The 14,168-nt window shown below is 40.5% G+C and overlaps 2 protein-coding genes across 2 annotated transcripts; one reads left to right on the plus strand and one right to left on the minus strand.

The window, feature by feature from the left end:
- The first annotated feature begins 391 nt into the window (after nt 1–391).
- On the plus strand, nt 392–7,366 carry LOC117255178 (uncharacterized). The gene is made up of 10 exons (XM_033623824.2): nt 392–779; nt 902–980; nt 1,314–1,670; nt 3,274–3,387; nt 3,533–3,647; nt 3,767–3,876; nt 3,975–4,108; nt 5,311–7,001; nt 7,083–7,196; nt 7,303–7,366. Exons 1-9 carry the CDS (start codon nt 697–699, stop codon nt 7,157–7,159), a joined length of 2,760 nt encoding a protein of 919 aa, XP_033479715.2. The 5' UTR covers nt 392–696; the 3' UTR covers nt 7,160–7,196; nt 7,303–7,366.
- Nucleotides 7,367–8,522: 1,156 nt separating this feature from the next.
- LOC117255187 (uncharacterized) lies at nt 8,523–14,113 on the minus strand. Its single transcript, XM_033623835.2, has 3 exons — nt 14,016–14,113; nt 11,598–11,658; nt 8,523–11,396 (listed from the first exon to the last, which is right to left on the minus strand). The coding sequence occupies exons 2-3, from the start codon at nt 11,613–11,615 to the stop codon at nt 10,275–10,277; spliced, it is 1,140 nt and encodes a 379-aa protein (XP_033479726.1). The 5' UTR covers nt 11,616–11,658; nt 14,016–14,113; the 3' UTR covers nt 8,523–10,274.
- Nucleotides 14,114–14,168: the final 55 nt, after the last annotated feature.

Consider the following 14,168-nt stretch of genomic DNA (forward strand, 5'->3'; position numbering starts at 1 on the left):
CGTCTCTTGCTATTTAATAAATGCATATGATACGATTTTTACCAACAAAGGATCTGCTAAACACAATGATGCACTGGGTCAAATTATTGAAAAAAAAAGAGGGTAAGTGTGCAATGATGGGTGAAAGAGACCGTAGGAGAACTGGATTGGGAAGGGATAAAAGGATACTAGAAACAAGTGGAGATAAGGTATGGGAAACTCAGAGGGGGGGGGTGGACTTCTTAGGAACCACAGAAATTGTTTATTAATCGTTTATTAATTTAGATTTTGTATTTTATTTTTTAGATTAATGTAAACTAGAGCTTGTTGTACACACTCCGCTCCGGTAGGTGGCGACATATTCCTGGAAGTTAGTACTGCAACCCCTCCAGGAAGAAGAAGGAGAAGAGGAGGGACAGGAAGAAGAAGTGAACGTTGGAGTGACTAATGTGAATTACAATTTACTGTAGTGTAACTCAAGCTTTAATGTATTTCTGCACGCAAAGTCTGAACAGTAACGCAGGCTAAAGAAGCTTTGTTTTGTTTCTAGTTTTATCTCGTCTTTTTTTTTTTACTGGCGCGAGGCAGCGTTTTCTAATCACGAGGACCCTCTCGTGTGCAGGTGGCTGTGTAAAAGTTTGTTTATGGTCTCATCCTCACCTATGAGTGCCTTGCTAATCTTTCCACAAGAAGACCCAAGTCACTAATTAAAACAAAATGGCTTTCGCAAACTTGTTCACGAGACTTTCTGCTATTGAAGAAAGTGTCACGAGCCCTGGTCCACCAGCCTTCACACACAGGTATGTAACGGTTGTTAGCCGTTAGCCATTAGCTTTGAGTTAGCTTTAATGTGTTTGATGGAGCAGCTCGTTTAAATGGCCTTAATGTACATAAACATTTAAAACTCATTTTGTTTTTACAGGAACGAGACTGAGAGTGGTAAAAGAGGTAATACCAGGAAGAGGAAAAAACAGACTGTACCGATTGGCCCTCATAACAAGGTCGGATGAACTTGAACTCAAACTTAAGTTAGCACCACATCTGTGTCCTTGTTCCAACACAGTGCATTTTGTGTTTTGTCATTGATATTGTGGACTAAGTATTAGTAAACCCCCCTTAGTATTACACAATGCAGGTCAATTCAACAGCCCCTCAATGTTACATTAGACAGCATTCATTTTATCTTGGTCTACCTGCAACTGAGTGTAATTCAAAATTAAATTATAAAGGGTTTGTGCTGCGTGTCTTACCATACTTGAAAGGATTATGATGAATCTAACAATTCTTACAGACATGTCTTTGACATTTTGTTTCTGTGCATTTTCTGTTAACAGAAGCAACATTTCCAAGCCCAGACAACCAGGAGTTTTAACGCTACACCCTTCAAAGACGATGACTCCAGGACCAGACATCACCACATGCCTAACACTTATAGTGAACATGCACGTGATGGCATCACCAAAGAAGTGATACATAACCACGGTGGTAAAGCTGGCCAAAAAGGTCAGCAATACAAAAATAAAAATAACTTGAATGTGAACAAGCAACAGCAGAAAAAGAAGCAGGAGGGGCAGAAGAATCCGCATCAACATAAGGATAGATGGAGAAATACCAATAGAGGTGGAGGCCATCAGACTAGACCTGCTTGGAGAAAAGGTGGAGGAGATGGCAGAAATAGAAATGACAAGCAGGTAAGTGAGACACCTAGCTGTGTCGTCAGAACAGATTTTATCTATCATTAAGTTATCTGTTGCAGTTTGAATGAAAGGACACCTGCATTATGGCCTCCTGCTGTTGTGGCAGAAGAGGCATTCACATAAGTCATTTTGCATATCTAATGATAACAGGGCCACAAATGGGAGTAACAGTCTCCAGTTCAAATCTGGCCCATGACATTTGTTGCATGACTTGCCCCCAGTGTGGGACAGTAGACAGGAGTGGTGCCACAGAGGCTGAGCAATGTCCTGCTTCGGAGGGGTCAGCAGCAGTACGCTGTATTTGTAATAGGTGGCACAGTCATGCAGCGTTTAGCATTGTCACCTCACAGCAAGAGGGTTCCTGGTTCGAACGTGGGGTGGGGGGATCCCTTCTGTGGAGTTTGCATGTTCTCCCCGTGTCAGCGTGGGTTCCCTCCCACAATCCAAAGACATGCAGGTTAATTGGTGACACGAAATCGCCTGTAGGTGTGAATGTGAGTGTGAATGGTTGTCTGTCTCTATGTGTCAGCCCTGTGATGGTCTGGTGACCTGTCCAGGGTGTACCCCACCTCTCGCCCAATGTTAGCTGGGATAGGCTCCAGCCCCCCTGCAACCCCTATAAGCGGCTATGGAAAATGAATGAATCAATATATTTGTAATATTTTTATTGTTTTATGTTGCTGTCAGACAGTGATTTCCATCAGGGAAATAAAGCTGTTATATCTCTTTTTAAAGCCAGACTCCATTGAGAAAAACAGTGACTTAACATTGCTGAACACAGAGCTACTGGTTTACCGCTGCCTTGATCAGTTAGTTGGTATTATCATGTGACTCTGGTGTTTAAAACGGTTAGTTCAGATTCACCAAAGTCACATGATAATACCAACTAACTAACTGAGGCAGCAGTAGACCAGCAGCTAACAGCCTAGTTGGGGAAGCCATTAACGGTTTCCTTATTGCAACAGGCTGTCTGACTTAAAGGTAAAGCAGTGAAAATACTCTGAAAACAGCATACACTTAAACTGTTGTACATTTTTTTTTTAGGTTGGACTTCTTTAGGTGGCTAATATACACCTTGCTGCTGCTCTTGTTCACAGCAGTACATTGTTTAGCTTCCGTGTCAGCAATCCTGGCGCTTGTCCAAACTGCGAACACACCGACAGACATCTACTATATGTGATACAGTGACTATGGATAAGTACCTCATATGACCCTATCTCATTATTATGAGTCCATGATAATGAAACACAAAACACAACAGCATAAGAGGCCAAATATTATCTTGAAAATACCCCCTTTACTATTTGAAATTAACAGAGCCTTCCAAACTACTAGCATCAGAAACAGTAACAGTATTGTTATTATTGTACTTCATTGAAAGCTACAGGCATGTCTTAATAATAACTAGAGGTTTAAAATTATAGCCCAATCGGCTTTCCATGAGTGTTGCTGTTGGTAGAAAATAATCACAACAACAAAGGATGTTTGTACTGAGGGCAGTCCCCCACAGCAACATCAAATATGAGACCCACACACATGTTCATGTATTAATTAAAATGTGAGCTAATCTTATTTTCATGCTCTTCTTTCCTCTCAGGATGTCCAAGTGAAACATACAAGGACAATGACGCAGGAGTTCAAGGACCAGAACGCTGTGTTGGTGAATGGGCGGCTGGTTTGTCGGCATTTCCTTTATGGAAGGTGCATTAAGGCAGGTTATGTTTGTTATGTATACTAATGTATCCCAAAATTGACTTATAGAATACAAAAACCTCATTATTCTGTCCCTTATTGATTGTCATTATAACTCACACTGTAGTGCCCTGGCATTGCTGACTTCCCTTTACTGCACGCAGGATGCTGAGTGCCAACTGGAACACATTCAGTGTTACAACGACCTCATCAAAGAAGCTTGCAAATTCTACATCCAAGGATTCTGCACAAAGGGGGAGAGCTGCCCGTACATGCATAATATCCTTTGGTTGAACAGTAAATAATTTGTGTATCTTTATGTCATAAACTCATTGCAGTGATTAGTAAATTGCTATTGTCTTGAGGCTGTTGAACAAACTTCCTTTACTCAGCTGCACAGTCCTTTCCCTGCAAGTTCTTCCACAGAAAAGGAAATTGTTTTCAAGGAGCAGATTGCAAGTTTTCCCATGATCCACTGAATGACGTCACCACCCAACTGTTGAATGAGGTGCGTATGTGAAAGTCCACTCAAAAATTCTTGAAATGTTTTATGTGCATTTCTGTGTGCTAAAGATGACTGCATGTCTTTGCTTTTTCTCATGACAGACATTAAAACGGGACAATGACCTCTATGAACTTTCAAAGAAAGCTGAGCAGGAGTCGTCAGGACCGCCACAGGCCACAGATCCAGAAACTATAGAAACAAGTAACACCGCTGATACACTCCTGCAACCACTCAGGTATGCACATACAAACTTAATAGGGATGCACCAGTTGTGAAATTCAGGGTAGAAACTGATGTTTTTTTGTCATTCTTGTTGTTATTTATTCCCCTTTTTATGCCAGGGAAACAAAGAAAACGTCACTATTAAAAGGTGTTTTACTGTCAATCAGTCCTTCATTACACTTCCTTTGAATGGGACAAATTCAACCACACATGTTTATGAAACAACCTTTAATATAACGGTTTCAAAAGCCAGTTTATTATATTTAGTACATCCTTATTACCTCTCTAATATCTATTTTATGTTATCATTATAACATTAATAACCTTGTTGTTTAGATAACTGTATGTATTCTAGTTTCACACCCAAAACTGAATTTTACAAGACTACATTTGAACACATCATGATAACATTAGAAGCTACCTTTGCCAAATATTCATTTTTACTGAATAGGGCTGGAATGCATCATAATGTGACTTAATACAGCTGTTAGTTGTTAGTTCCAGCCACTGGCTGCTAACAGCTAATGTTAACTAGCTCTCCTCCTGCCAATGTCAACACGGATTTGTTGTTCACAATGTTGCATTGCGAGAAAAAAAATGCACCCTGATGTGTCAATAGTGAGTTTATTACATCCTTTTGTCCTGAAGTTGTTCAGGAGAAGATCTCTATTCATCCCAAACATGTTTTCTGTTGTCCCCAAGACGCAAGTTTGCAAATCCTAGGATGGTGAAGGAATGATCCACCTTACTCTCCCAATGATCGGGTAGTATTCATTGTCTTTGTTGGTAGAATGGTTAGGTTTAAGCAAGAGAAATGGGATTAGTTACGGTTAGGGTAAGGATGTCAGGGTATGCCAGTCAAAGGCAGAGTAAGATGGGCCATTCCTTCACCATCCTAGGCTTCACAGATTTGCCCTCATGATGCTATTAGTCATTGAGCGCTGCTTTTAAGCCTGTGCAAAATTGATGGGACACAACAGAAAAATATCAGCAACAGCTATTGGTCTTATTGTCCAATAAGCTGATGGCAGTCAAGTAGGCAAATATCAGCTGATGCAGATGCTCAGCTGATAAATTGGTGCACATCTAAAACTTGAACTTACCTTTGTGGTTCTGTAAATATATGTAAGTGTAATTCTTGCATAGGAAGTTGTCTAATTAATCATTAATCCTAGTCATGATATGAACAATTAACATTCAGCCACTATTTTTCAGGCCCAACTTTTACAACAGCGCAGAAACAAAAGCTGAGAAGGAAACCTTGGTATGTGAGACTGAAGAACCGGCTGATATCCTGGAGGAGGCTGTCTCACCACATGCATCAGATACAGCAGAACCCCACATCCCCCTGTCCAGTAAACATGATGATGAGGAGCCAGTTTGTTATTCAGTTGCAGCAGTGCTTGGACCTCAACTTTCCAAACCTTTCCCTAGTTTGTTTGGAAGTCTAGAAGCTCAAGAATCTGGCCCCCTGTCTTCTTCTGAAGTCACGTCAGGCTCTGCAGCCCAAAGCGAAGTTCCCTACTCTGTGGATGCTGTTCTCAGGTCTTATAAATCAGTGGAAAATTCTACATTTGGCCACAGACCTACCCCTCCTACTGCACTAACTGTATCCTATACCCCAAAAACTGACTTTAAAGAGATCACTGACTTGCATTCTGTAAATACAAGACATGAAGTGAACAAATCCCAGGAAAAAACATCCAAGAGCCTGCCATCCCTCCAAGTGCACACGGGCCCAAGACCTACTCAGCCCTTTAAGGATTACAAGAAACCTGGTGGCAATACGGCAGAATCCCTGAAGCCTGCTCAAAGAAGTGCTGATGAAGTCAAGTCGGAGTCCGCATCCTCTGAAAGCAAAGGAGATATGAAAGGAAGCATGAACCTACCTGTGGATATTACTGTAAACTGTAAAGGTGAAGGTGTTCCTCCTTTGGGACGCACTAATCAGACATCTACTTCCAAACATCCTGCACAGTTGAGGCCACATCTCTCTGTTCTGACACTGGGCCCACAAGCCTCAATAAAGCCATTTAATCCATTTTCAAGTTTGCCAGAGTTCAAAGGTGGAGCTGTTGTTCCTGTTGAAACCGTCACCAGCTCCTTTGAGACATGTGATTCTGCAAACTCTGCCAGTCACCATTTTGCAGCTAAAAATCCCACCAAGGTCCATCTGGACTCCAAAAAGACACAGTCTGGCCTCAAACATGGTGCACAACATCATTCAACTGAAATCGCAGCACAAAGCAGCAGCAAAATGACACATTGTGGTGATTTCGCAGTCTGCCGTAAAACTCCCCTGAAAACACCCTTTCGTAGCCTTTTTGCAAGCCCCATTACTGACACTCTGCAGCCTAAACACGATGCTATATCAAGTCCCTCTTGTCTTAAATCCTTCTGTCCTGCTCCACGGTCTGCAGATGTCAGAAGTAATCGTGTCAAAAATGTGGTTGAACCTGACAGAGCCTCCACCAGCTCCTTCCTCAGCCTTTTTGCGGCCCCTCTCAGTGCTCCTCCTCTCTCAAGCAAGCAGACGCAACCAGATGATTCAAGGACTTCCTCCTGTTCTCAGAAGTCAAACCAGTCAGTTGATAACACATCTCATTTATCAAACTCCAAACGAAGGGCTTCTAATTTAAAGACACCTCTCCTACGTCAGGGTAGAACTGATGTCAAAGGAATCTCTCATTCGCCAAGATCCCATGATGTCTACTCCAATCCTAAAACGGAGAATGAAGACAGTTCAGCTAAACATATGAATAAACCTACAAAGCAGCTGGTGAATCCTGTCTCCAGCTGTGCGTCTGATTCTCTCAGTGAGACGTCAACCAGTCCAACTCCTTGTGATGACGGTCCACCTGCAGCCCACGCTAATCAGCAGCAGCCCGACGTCTCATCCCACAAAGGTAAGGACATACAACACACTGTTTACAAATACTAATGTTAAATGCTGATTTGCTGCTGAAATATATTTTATGCCTTATTAGGATCTGAAAAGGCAGCCGCTGCAAATTCAGTCCTCAAGAGTCTCTTTCTGTCCCTGAGCCCGTACCAACAGGACTGAGAGCATCAGGACAGTATTCACATCAGTGACCCTTCAGGTACGCTGCTTATCCATCCCTGTAAAGAGACTAATAATATTATCCACAAATAAAATGTTGTCATCCTTGTAGCACTGAATAGTAATCTCTTTTGACTGCATTGCAGAAAGTGAGAAGAAGGACAAAAGCAGCACAGGGTGTGTCTTTGTGAAGCAGCAGCAGAAGAGTAATTATAAGAAAAGTATAAAAGAAGAAGCTCAAGGTAGGCAACTTTGTGTACCCATGAGACATGCATGATTCCCTTGGTTTTGCTTGCTTTATTTACTTTCATTAAGGTATACAGGATTTTCCTGGAATGCCATGTATAGACTAATCAAAAGTAATGCCTCTTAATCATCACTTATGGATTCTGTGGGGTTGATTTTTGGAATTTCTATTGCCCAGATGGCCCTAGCTCTTTGTCTCTTCAGTCTGAGTTGAGTTGTATTCTATCTTTTCTCTGGATGGTGTCTGACTTTGTGCCTCTTTCTCCTGCTCTCCTGATAATTGCTTTAAATTGCTCCTCAGACTCAACATTTCCAGCCCAACAGTCCAGTGAGAAAACAGTTGCACACTCAGCAGAGCACCAGCCCTCTCTTCAGACTCTGTATATCTACACAAAGACTCCACAAAGGAAACAGGCGGCTCCACCCTCAACAGTCCAGGAAAGACTGAACCTCAAGTGAGAAACTCCGGCACACACAACTTGCTGTGCAAACCAGTGGATTCTGCTGATACAGAATCAAAGTAGATCAATGGGAATGTGGTGGCCACACCACTCAAGGACCTTTTTAACACTTCAGACACCACCGTTTCCCACTTCAGACATTAAATTGTATTACTTTTAGATTAAATCACACTAATAATCTTGATTAATTTTTGCCTTGGGGCCAGTTAAGATATGAAGGTGTCCCTATTTAAATCTATTTAAAAATCTATTTAAAATCGACATGCTTCTTTGTCTTGTTTTTTGTGCAGTTTTTATGACTTCATCTCTGTGCACTGTCAAAAATCATTTAACATTAAAATATTTTAAATTTATATAAAAACAAAGTATTTGTTCTTTGGTATTAAAAAGAAAATAATATCCTAGAAAATAAGAGTAAAATATTCTATATTGGTGCTGCATAAACTTCATGCACAATTTTGCCTTTTGAATTTTCCTCTGAATTTTGCAGCTCTTGATGGCACTTTTTTCTACGTACATTTGTTTTCATTGTGTATAAAAATTATAGTTTAATTTAAATTGAGGATTTTTTTAGACATTGCATCAAAATCAATCCAGCTGTGACTCTGTAAAGTAGCCACCACTTTCACTTTTGAAAACATCAAAAAGAAAGTCAAAAGTGTTTCCAAAGAGTTCAGACTTTATTTGTTGGTTTCAGCTGTCTCACCACCATCCAAAAGACATTTCAAATGTTTCCAGTTGTGAATTGAGCTGGCAATCTTTATTAAAACAACCACATACAGACAGAGCACTATCCAAAAGCACACATGCAGTGGGTTGGACAAAATAACAGAAACTCAGCAAGTTTGTGTGTGTGAAGCATCCATGTTTTACAATTTCTTTGCAGCAACATCCATATTTGAAGCACTGTCAAGTGTCATGGCAACTTATGAGTTTAGACACACATGGACGTAAACTGCAACTTGACTGGTTGGCGGTGGCATACAACCATCTCGTTCTAATGCTGTGAGTAACTCAGACTTCTGAATAGTGATATACTGGAATGGCAGCTGTTGTCAGCAGATAGCTCAAAATGTAGGCAGATAAATCTCTTATGCCTACAGTTGTAGTGTGTTTTTGTGATCTGGATAAACCTGCCACATCCATTCTTGATACGGCCACCAGATGGAGCCAAAGACATTTTCCAATAACACAGGCTTTAATTTGTTGTAGGTATTTTTCATTCTTTGGTACATTATGCAGTTTTTGATACAGGAGACCAAAATAATTGAGAATTAAATGATATGTAGTACAACCCTGATTCAAAAAAGTTGTAACGCTGTGGAAAACATAAGTAAAAACAGAATGCAGTGTTTTGCAAATCCTTTTTAACTTATATTCTATTAAATACAGTGCTACGACAAGATATTTAATGTTCAAACTCATTAACTTTATTGTTTTTTGCCTGAGCAATGCCGCCATCCAGACGACCTGTCTCCTATTGAGCGACTGAAATCATATATCAAGTAAGAATGGGAAAGAATTTTACTTTAAAACTTAAATAATTAGTGTCCTTTAGTTCCCAAACCCTTACTGAGTGTTGTTAAAAGGTGGTGTAAAAAAGTGGTAAACAGTGGTAAATGTGCCCCTGTCCCAACGATCTTGGAACATAATGAAGGAATCAAACTCAGAATTTACAGAAAATAATGAAGTTTAGCAGTTTTAAATTAAATATCTTGTCTCTGTATGGTATTCAGTTCAATATATGTCAAAGCATTTGCAAGTAATTTCTTTGTCTTTAGTTTGCACAGTGTCCCCACTTTTTGAATCAGGGTTGTAAAACTACTTCAGAAATTTCTATTACTGCAACTTGATTAACATGTGTCCAACATATTCTTTGTGTTTATATCTAATATATACTTTGAATTAACACAAAGGAAAAGTCATATTCCTCCAGATGAAATCATGTCACAGTGGACAGGTGATGCTCAGAGAAATGTTTTAATAAGTCTGTAAGATCATGATGGTTTGTGTTCTACAGTGATGGGCACAAGTTGTGACTTGATGAAAATTTTGCCAGCAAATGTGAACATGAGCTGTGTGGTTTGCATTAGCAAGCTAGCTGGCTGGCAAACTTTAGCACAGTTGATGGTGGAAAACTAGCTTATAAAATGAATGAACTCCCTTTGTAACAGTGTCATTTACCATGTCTTTGATTATTTTTTTTATTCTATTTTTGCCTACACTTTGTTTCATGTCATTATTTTTTCAGCTCCTTTAACCTCAGAGTAAAAGATGAAAATCAAATGTGATGAATTACTTTTTTAAATTGAATTTACAGAACAGTTACTGTAGTGTGATATATACGGTTACTGAGATATAAAATTACATATACTGAGATAGATTTTGGCCATTTCCGCCACTCCTACACACTATAGATTATTTTGTTTGTTGTCGTCTGTTGGTTGTGTTGGTGAGCAGCTCAGTTCTGGTTCATCTTTACACACAGTCAACCCGTCCTCATCTACTGCGACACAGCGGTGTTTCTTCAAGGACTGTGATCGAGTAAACAGTCTCTTACAATGTGAACACCAGTACGGTTTCTCTCCAGTGTGGACACGCAGGTGTCGGGTGTAACTGTATGAACTATTGAAACACTTCCCGCACTGATCACAGCTGTACGGTTGCTCTCCAGTGTGGATGCGAACATGACGCATGTAGTTGCTCAGTCGACCGAAACCTTTCCCACATTCTTTACACTGGTACGGTTTCTCTCCAGTGTGCGTGCGCACGTGTTGTTTGTATGTTTTTGAGATAGAGAAGCTTTTCTCACACAGTTCACAGTGGAATGGTTTTTCTCCAGTGTGGATACGCAAATGTGATTTGTAATTACCCAACTGAGAGAAGCTCCTCCCACACTGGCTGCAGCAATATGGTTTCTCTCCTGAGTGGACACGCAGGTGTATCTTGTAACTACTTAAGTCACTGAAACTTTTGTCACACTGGTCACACTCATACGGTTTCTCTCCAGTATGGTTACGCAGATGCAGACTAAAATGCCCCGACTGGGTGAAGCTCTTTCCACAGAAGTCACACTGGTACGGCTTCTCTCCGCTGTGGCTGAGCTGGTGTCGCTTGTATGAACTTAAAAAACTAAAACTCTTTGGGCACTGGTCACAGCAGTATGGCTTTTCTTTAGTGTGGACACGCATATGTATCTTGTAAATACTGAAGTAACTGAAAGTCTTTTCACACTGGTCACACTGGTATGGTCCAGTGTGGTCACGCAGGTGTTTTTTGTATGAACTCTGGTCGCCGAAATTCCTCCCACACTGTTCGCAGCAGTATGGTGTTTCCTCAGTGTGGGTCTGCAGGTGTGTCTTGTATGTCTTTAGCTCACTGAAGCTGCTGTCACATTGTTCACAGTGGTACAGTTTCTCTGCAGTGTGACTGAGTTCATGTCTTTTGAGACTGCAAATCCGACTGAAAGATTTCCCACACGTCTGACACTGATGAGGTCTGCTCCCGTCTGCGTCTGTCCCTTTCTCTTTCAACTGTGAAGAACAGAGAAACAAAGGTCAGAGTGAAGTACTGGTAGCCATTAGCTAGCTTTATTGTGTGGCACTTCCAGTCCAGATGCCAAAATAAAATATTGGCACTTTACTTTTCTGCAAACCAAGAATGTTACATTTATGCATTTCGTGGTGTCTGTGATTATGACAAAATACTGGATATTAATTTCCATTTTAACTCACCTCTTCGGAAGAACTCATCTCACCGGCTTATTGGTGAAAGTTAGTGTCCTCAAATTTTCTTCTGAAATAGTAAAATAAAGAGACTGGTCAGAGCAGGAACACACACTGAAACAGAAATAATAATTCAGCTGGAAGTGACTATAGGTTCAGTAATGAGTCATTGCTGCTGACCTCCATGTTTGTATACACTTGGTTTCCAGTTCATTAGGTACACCTGGGTAAAACTAAGTCTGATAAAACAGTGAAAAAAGAAGTAGGATTTAAAATGTTGACTTTTAGTTATAACTGTCAGAGAGGTTTTTATTCAACTTAATAGTAATTTTGGAGGCTGCAGTTTGGCGCTATTGGAAATACATTGAGGTTCTCTCAAGGCAATTGAATCGAACGCAACTGGACTTGGTTTTGTCTTAGAAGACGTTTCACCTCTTATCCAAGAGGCTTCATCAGTTCATGCTTGTCTGACTAGGCTGGAACTAGTCTGACAAACTGGTGTGGAAGCACCCACCACACAAATGCATGGCCCAACACAGAAGGGCTAACTCGTCAGGGCATGACTCAGCTGTCTGTCTACACCTCAAGGAGAAAGTACACTCCTTCGAAGACAGCAATGTGCACATTTTGGACAGGGAAGACAGATGGTTTGAAAGAGGTGTAAAAGAAGCCATCTATGTGAAATTGGAAAAGCCATCTCTCAATAGAGGAGGAGGTCTGCGACACCACCTATCCCCCACCTATAATGCTGTCCTTTCATCCTTGCCCAGGAGGTTTAACAACTTAACCTCTAAAAACAATGGTCGTTCACAAATGGCCTCATGTGACTCTAACGACACCAATTGCAGCGTTGCAGCAGGAGTTTCAACGACTGTTGTTGACACACCATTGGAGCACTAACGAACCAGTGACATCATTGGCCTTGTGAAGACCTCCCCAGAGGTTAAATACCTGGGTGCTTCCACACCAGTTTGTCAGACTAGTTCCAGCCTAGTCAGACAAGCATGAACTGATGAAGCCTCTTGGATAAGAGGTGAAATGCCTTCTAAGACAAAACCAAGTCCAGTTGCGTTTGATTCAGTTGCCTTGAGATAACTATGACCTGGACGAATGAGAATAGCCACAGGCACATTGAGGTTCTGTTCTGTTCTTCAGACAGTCTCTGTGTGAAAATACATTTTATAGTTCAAATTTGTTTACACAAGTCCAAAGAATGCTATTTAAAACTGAATAAAGTAGGCATAATCCACATCTTAATTGTTCATTCATAAAATTCATAAAAAGGTCTAATTTTGAATATCCAAGCGCAATATGCTGTTTACATCCACAGCGTCAAATTCAGAATATGGTCATATTTGGGGTAATAGTGAAATATTGGTAGGCATGTAAATGCAGACACGGTTGAGGCTTCCTTCAAGGCTCCCTTATTTTGAAAAATATACTGGGAAGGATTCTTTAAACAAAATTAAAAACCTATTCAATAGGATTTAGGAGTTTTGCTGAGGACATACTGGTAACTGAAGTGAACTTTGTGCTCTATAGCCTGATGCATACTGGATATTTTTGAGGCCTATACTAATGTTGATATTTGATAGTTTCATAATTCCTACATGGACAGATAAGGGGATAGTATTTTTTGAAACAAGTACATACATTTTTTTTATTATGACCAAGTTACACACTGAGCAGGAAATTTTAAAGTTGAAAAATCAACATGACTGTGCTCTCTGCTGGAGAAACTATGTAATGGTGACTCTGTTTATAGATTTCCCCAAATAACGACACTGATGTATTTACAAGAAGCTAACGAGGCTGCTATAACGACCTGGCCAATTTATCAGTGTAGCTAATACATATTATAATACCGGATCATTCTTTTAAACGTGTGACTGAGTGCAGAAATGATGAAGACTGTGCTGCGTTCAATGTCTCTGGACTGAGCAGAAAAAGACCCCCTGTGTTTCTGAGCAGATGTCTCCATATTTCAAATAAAAACTAAGATGAATCCATCATATAACCGCTGCTGCTGTGATCTAATCCAAACTCAACCAGTGAATGGATATGCAATTTTTGTGAGGCTCATTTTCACTGCACTAACATAACGGTACATCCATTTCAGGATGTGACACAACGTTCAACTAAGGCCATGTAATTCACGTCAACAAGAGTATAAGCTTCGTGGAAGATAACACAAAGCTAAAACCTTAGTTTATCCACGTATTATGTTTCGCTTCAACAAACAACAACCAGGCTCCACACAGAGCTAACTTAGCACATTAGCGGCCTAGCATAACAGATCCAAGCTAACACAAGTTAGCATCGAGAAGCCGGGAGAAAGCTGCGACATGTACACGGTTAGACTGTTTCATTACACCAGGAGTGATATTAAAGCAGCCACAGACAAACCAAGAGGGCAACAGAAGATACCTTTTATTCTCCCACAATCCTCTTTTCTGCAAATTTTGCCTCTTCTTCTTCTTCTTTTTTCTTCTTCTTCTTCTGATGCTTTATGGTCGTTGGCAAACCTCTCTTTGGCGCATTACCGCCCCCTTCTGAGTTGGAGTAAAATAGCACTACATT

This window comes from Epinephelus lanceolatus, chromosome 3 (assembly GCF_041903045.1).
Source record: "Epinephelus lanceolatus isolate andai-2023 chromosome 3, ASM4190304v1, whole genome shotgun sequence".
NCBI lineage: Eukaryota > Metazoa > Chordata > Actinopteri > Perciformes > Serranidae > Epinephelus > Epinephelus lanceolatus.

Excerpts from the sequence above, each read along its gene's own strand:
- LOC117255178 (XM_033623824.2), top strand. The coding sequence starts at position 697 with ATGGCTTTCGCAAACTTGTTCACGAGACTTTCTGCTATTGAAGAAAGT. Across the intron at positions 981-1,313 it reads CGATTGGCCCTCATAACAAG|AAGCAACATTTCCAAGCCCA; the intron begins GTCGGATGAACT and ends TTCTGTTAACAG. Across the intron at positions 4,109-5,310 it reads ACACTCCTGCAACCACTCAG|GCCCAACTTTTACAACAGCG; the intron begins GTATGCACATAC and ends ACTATTTTTCAG.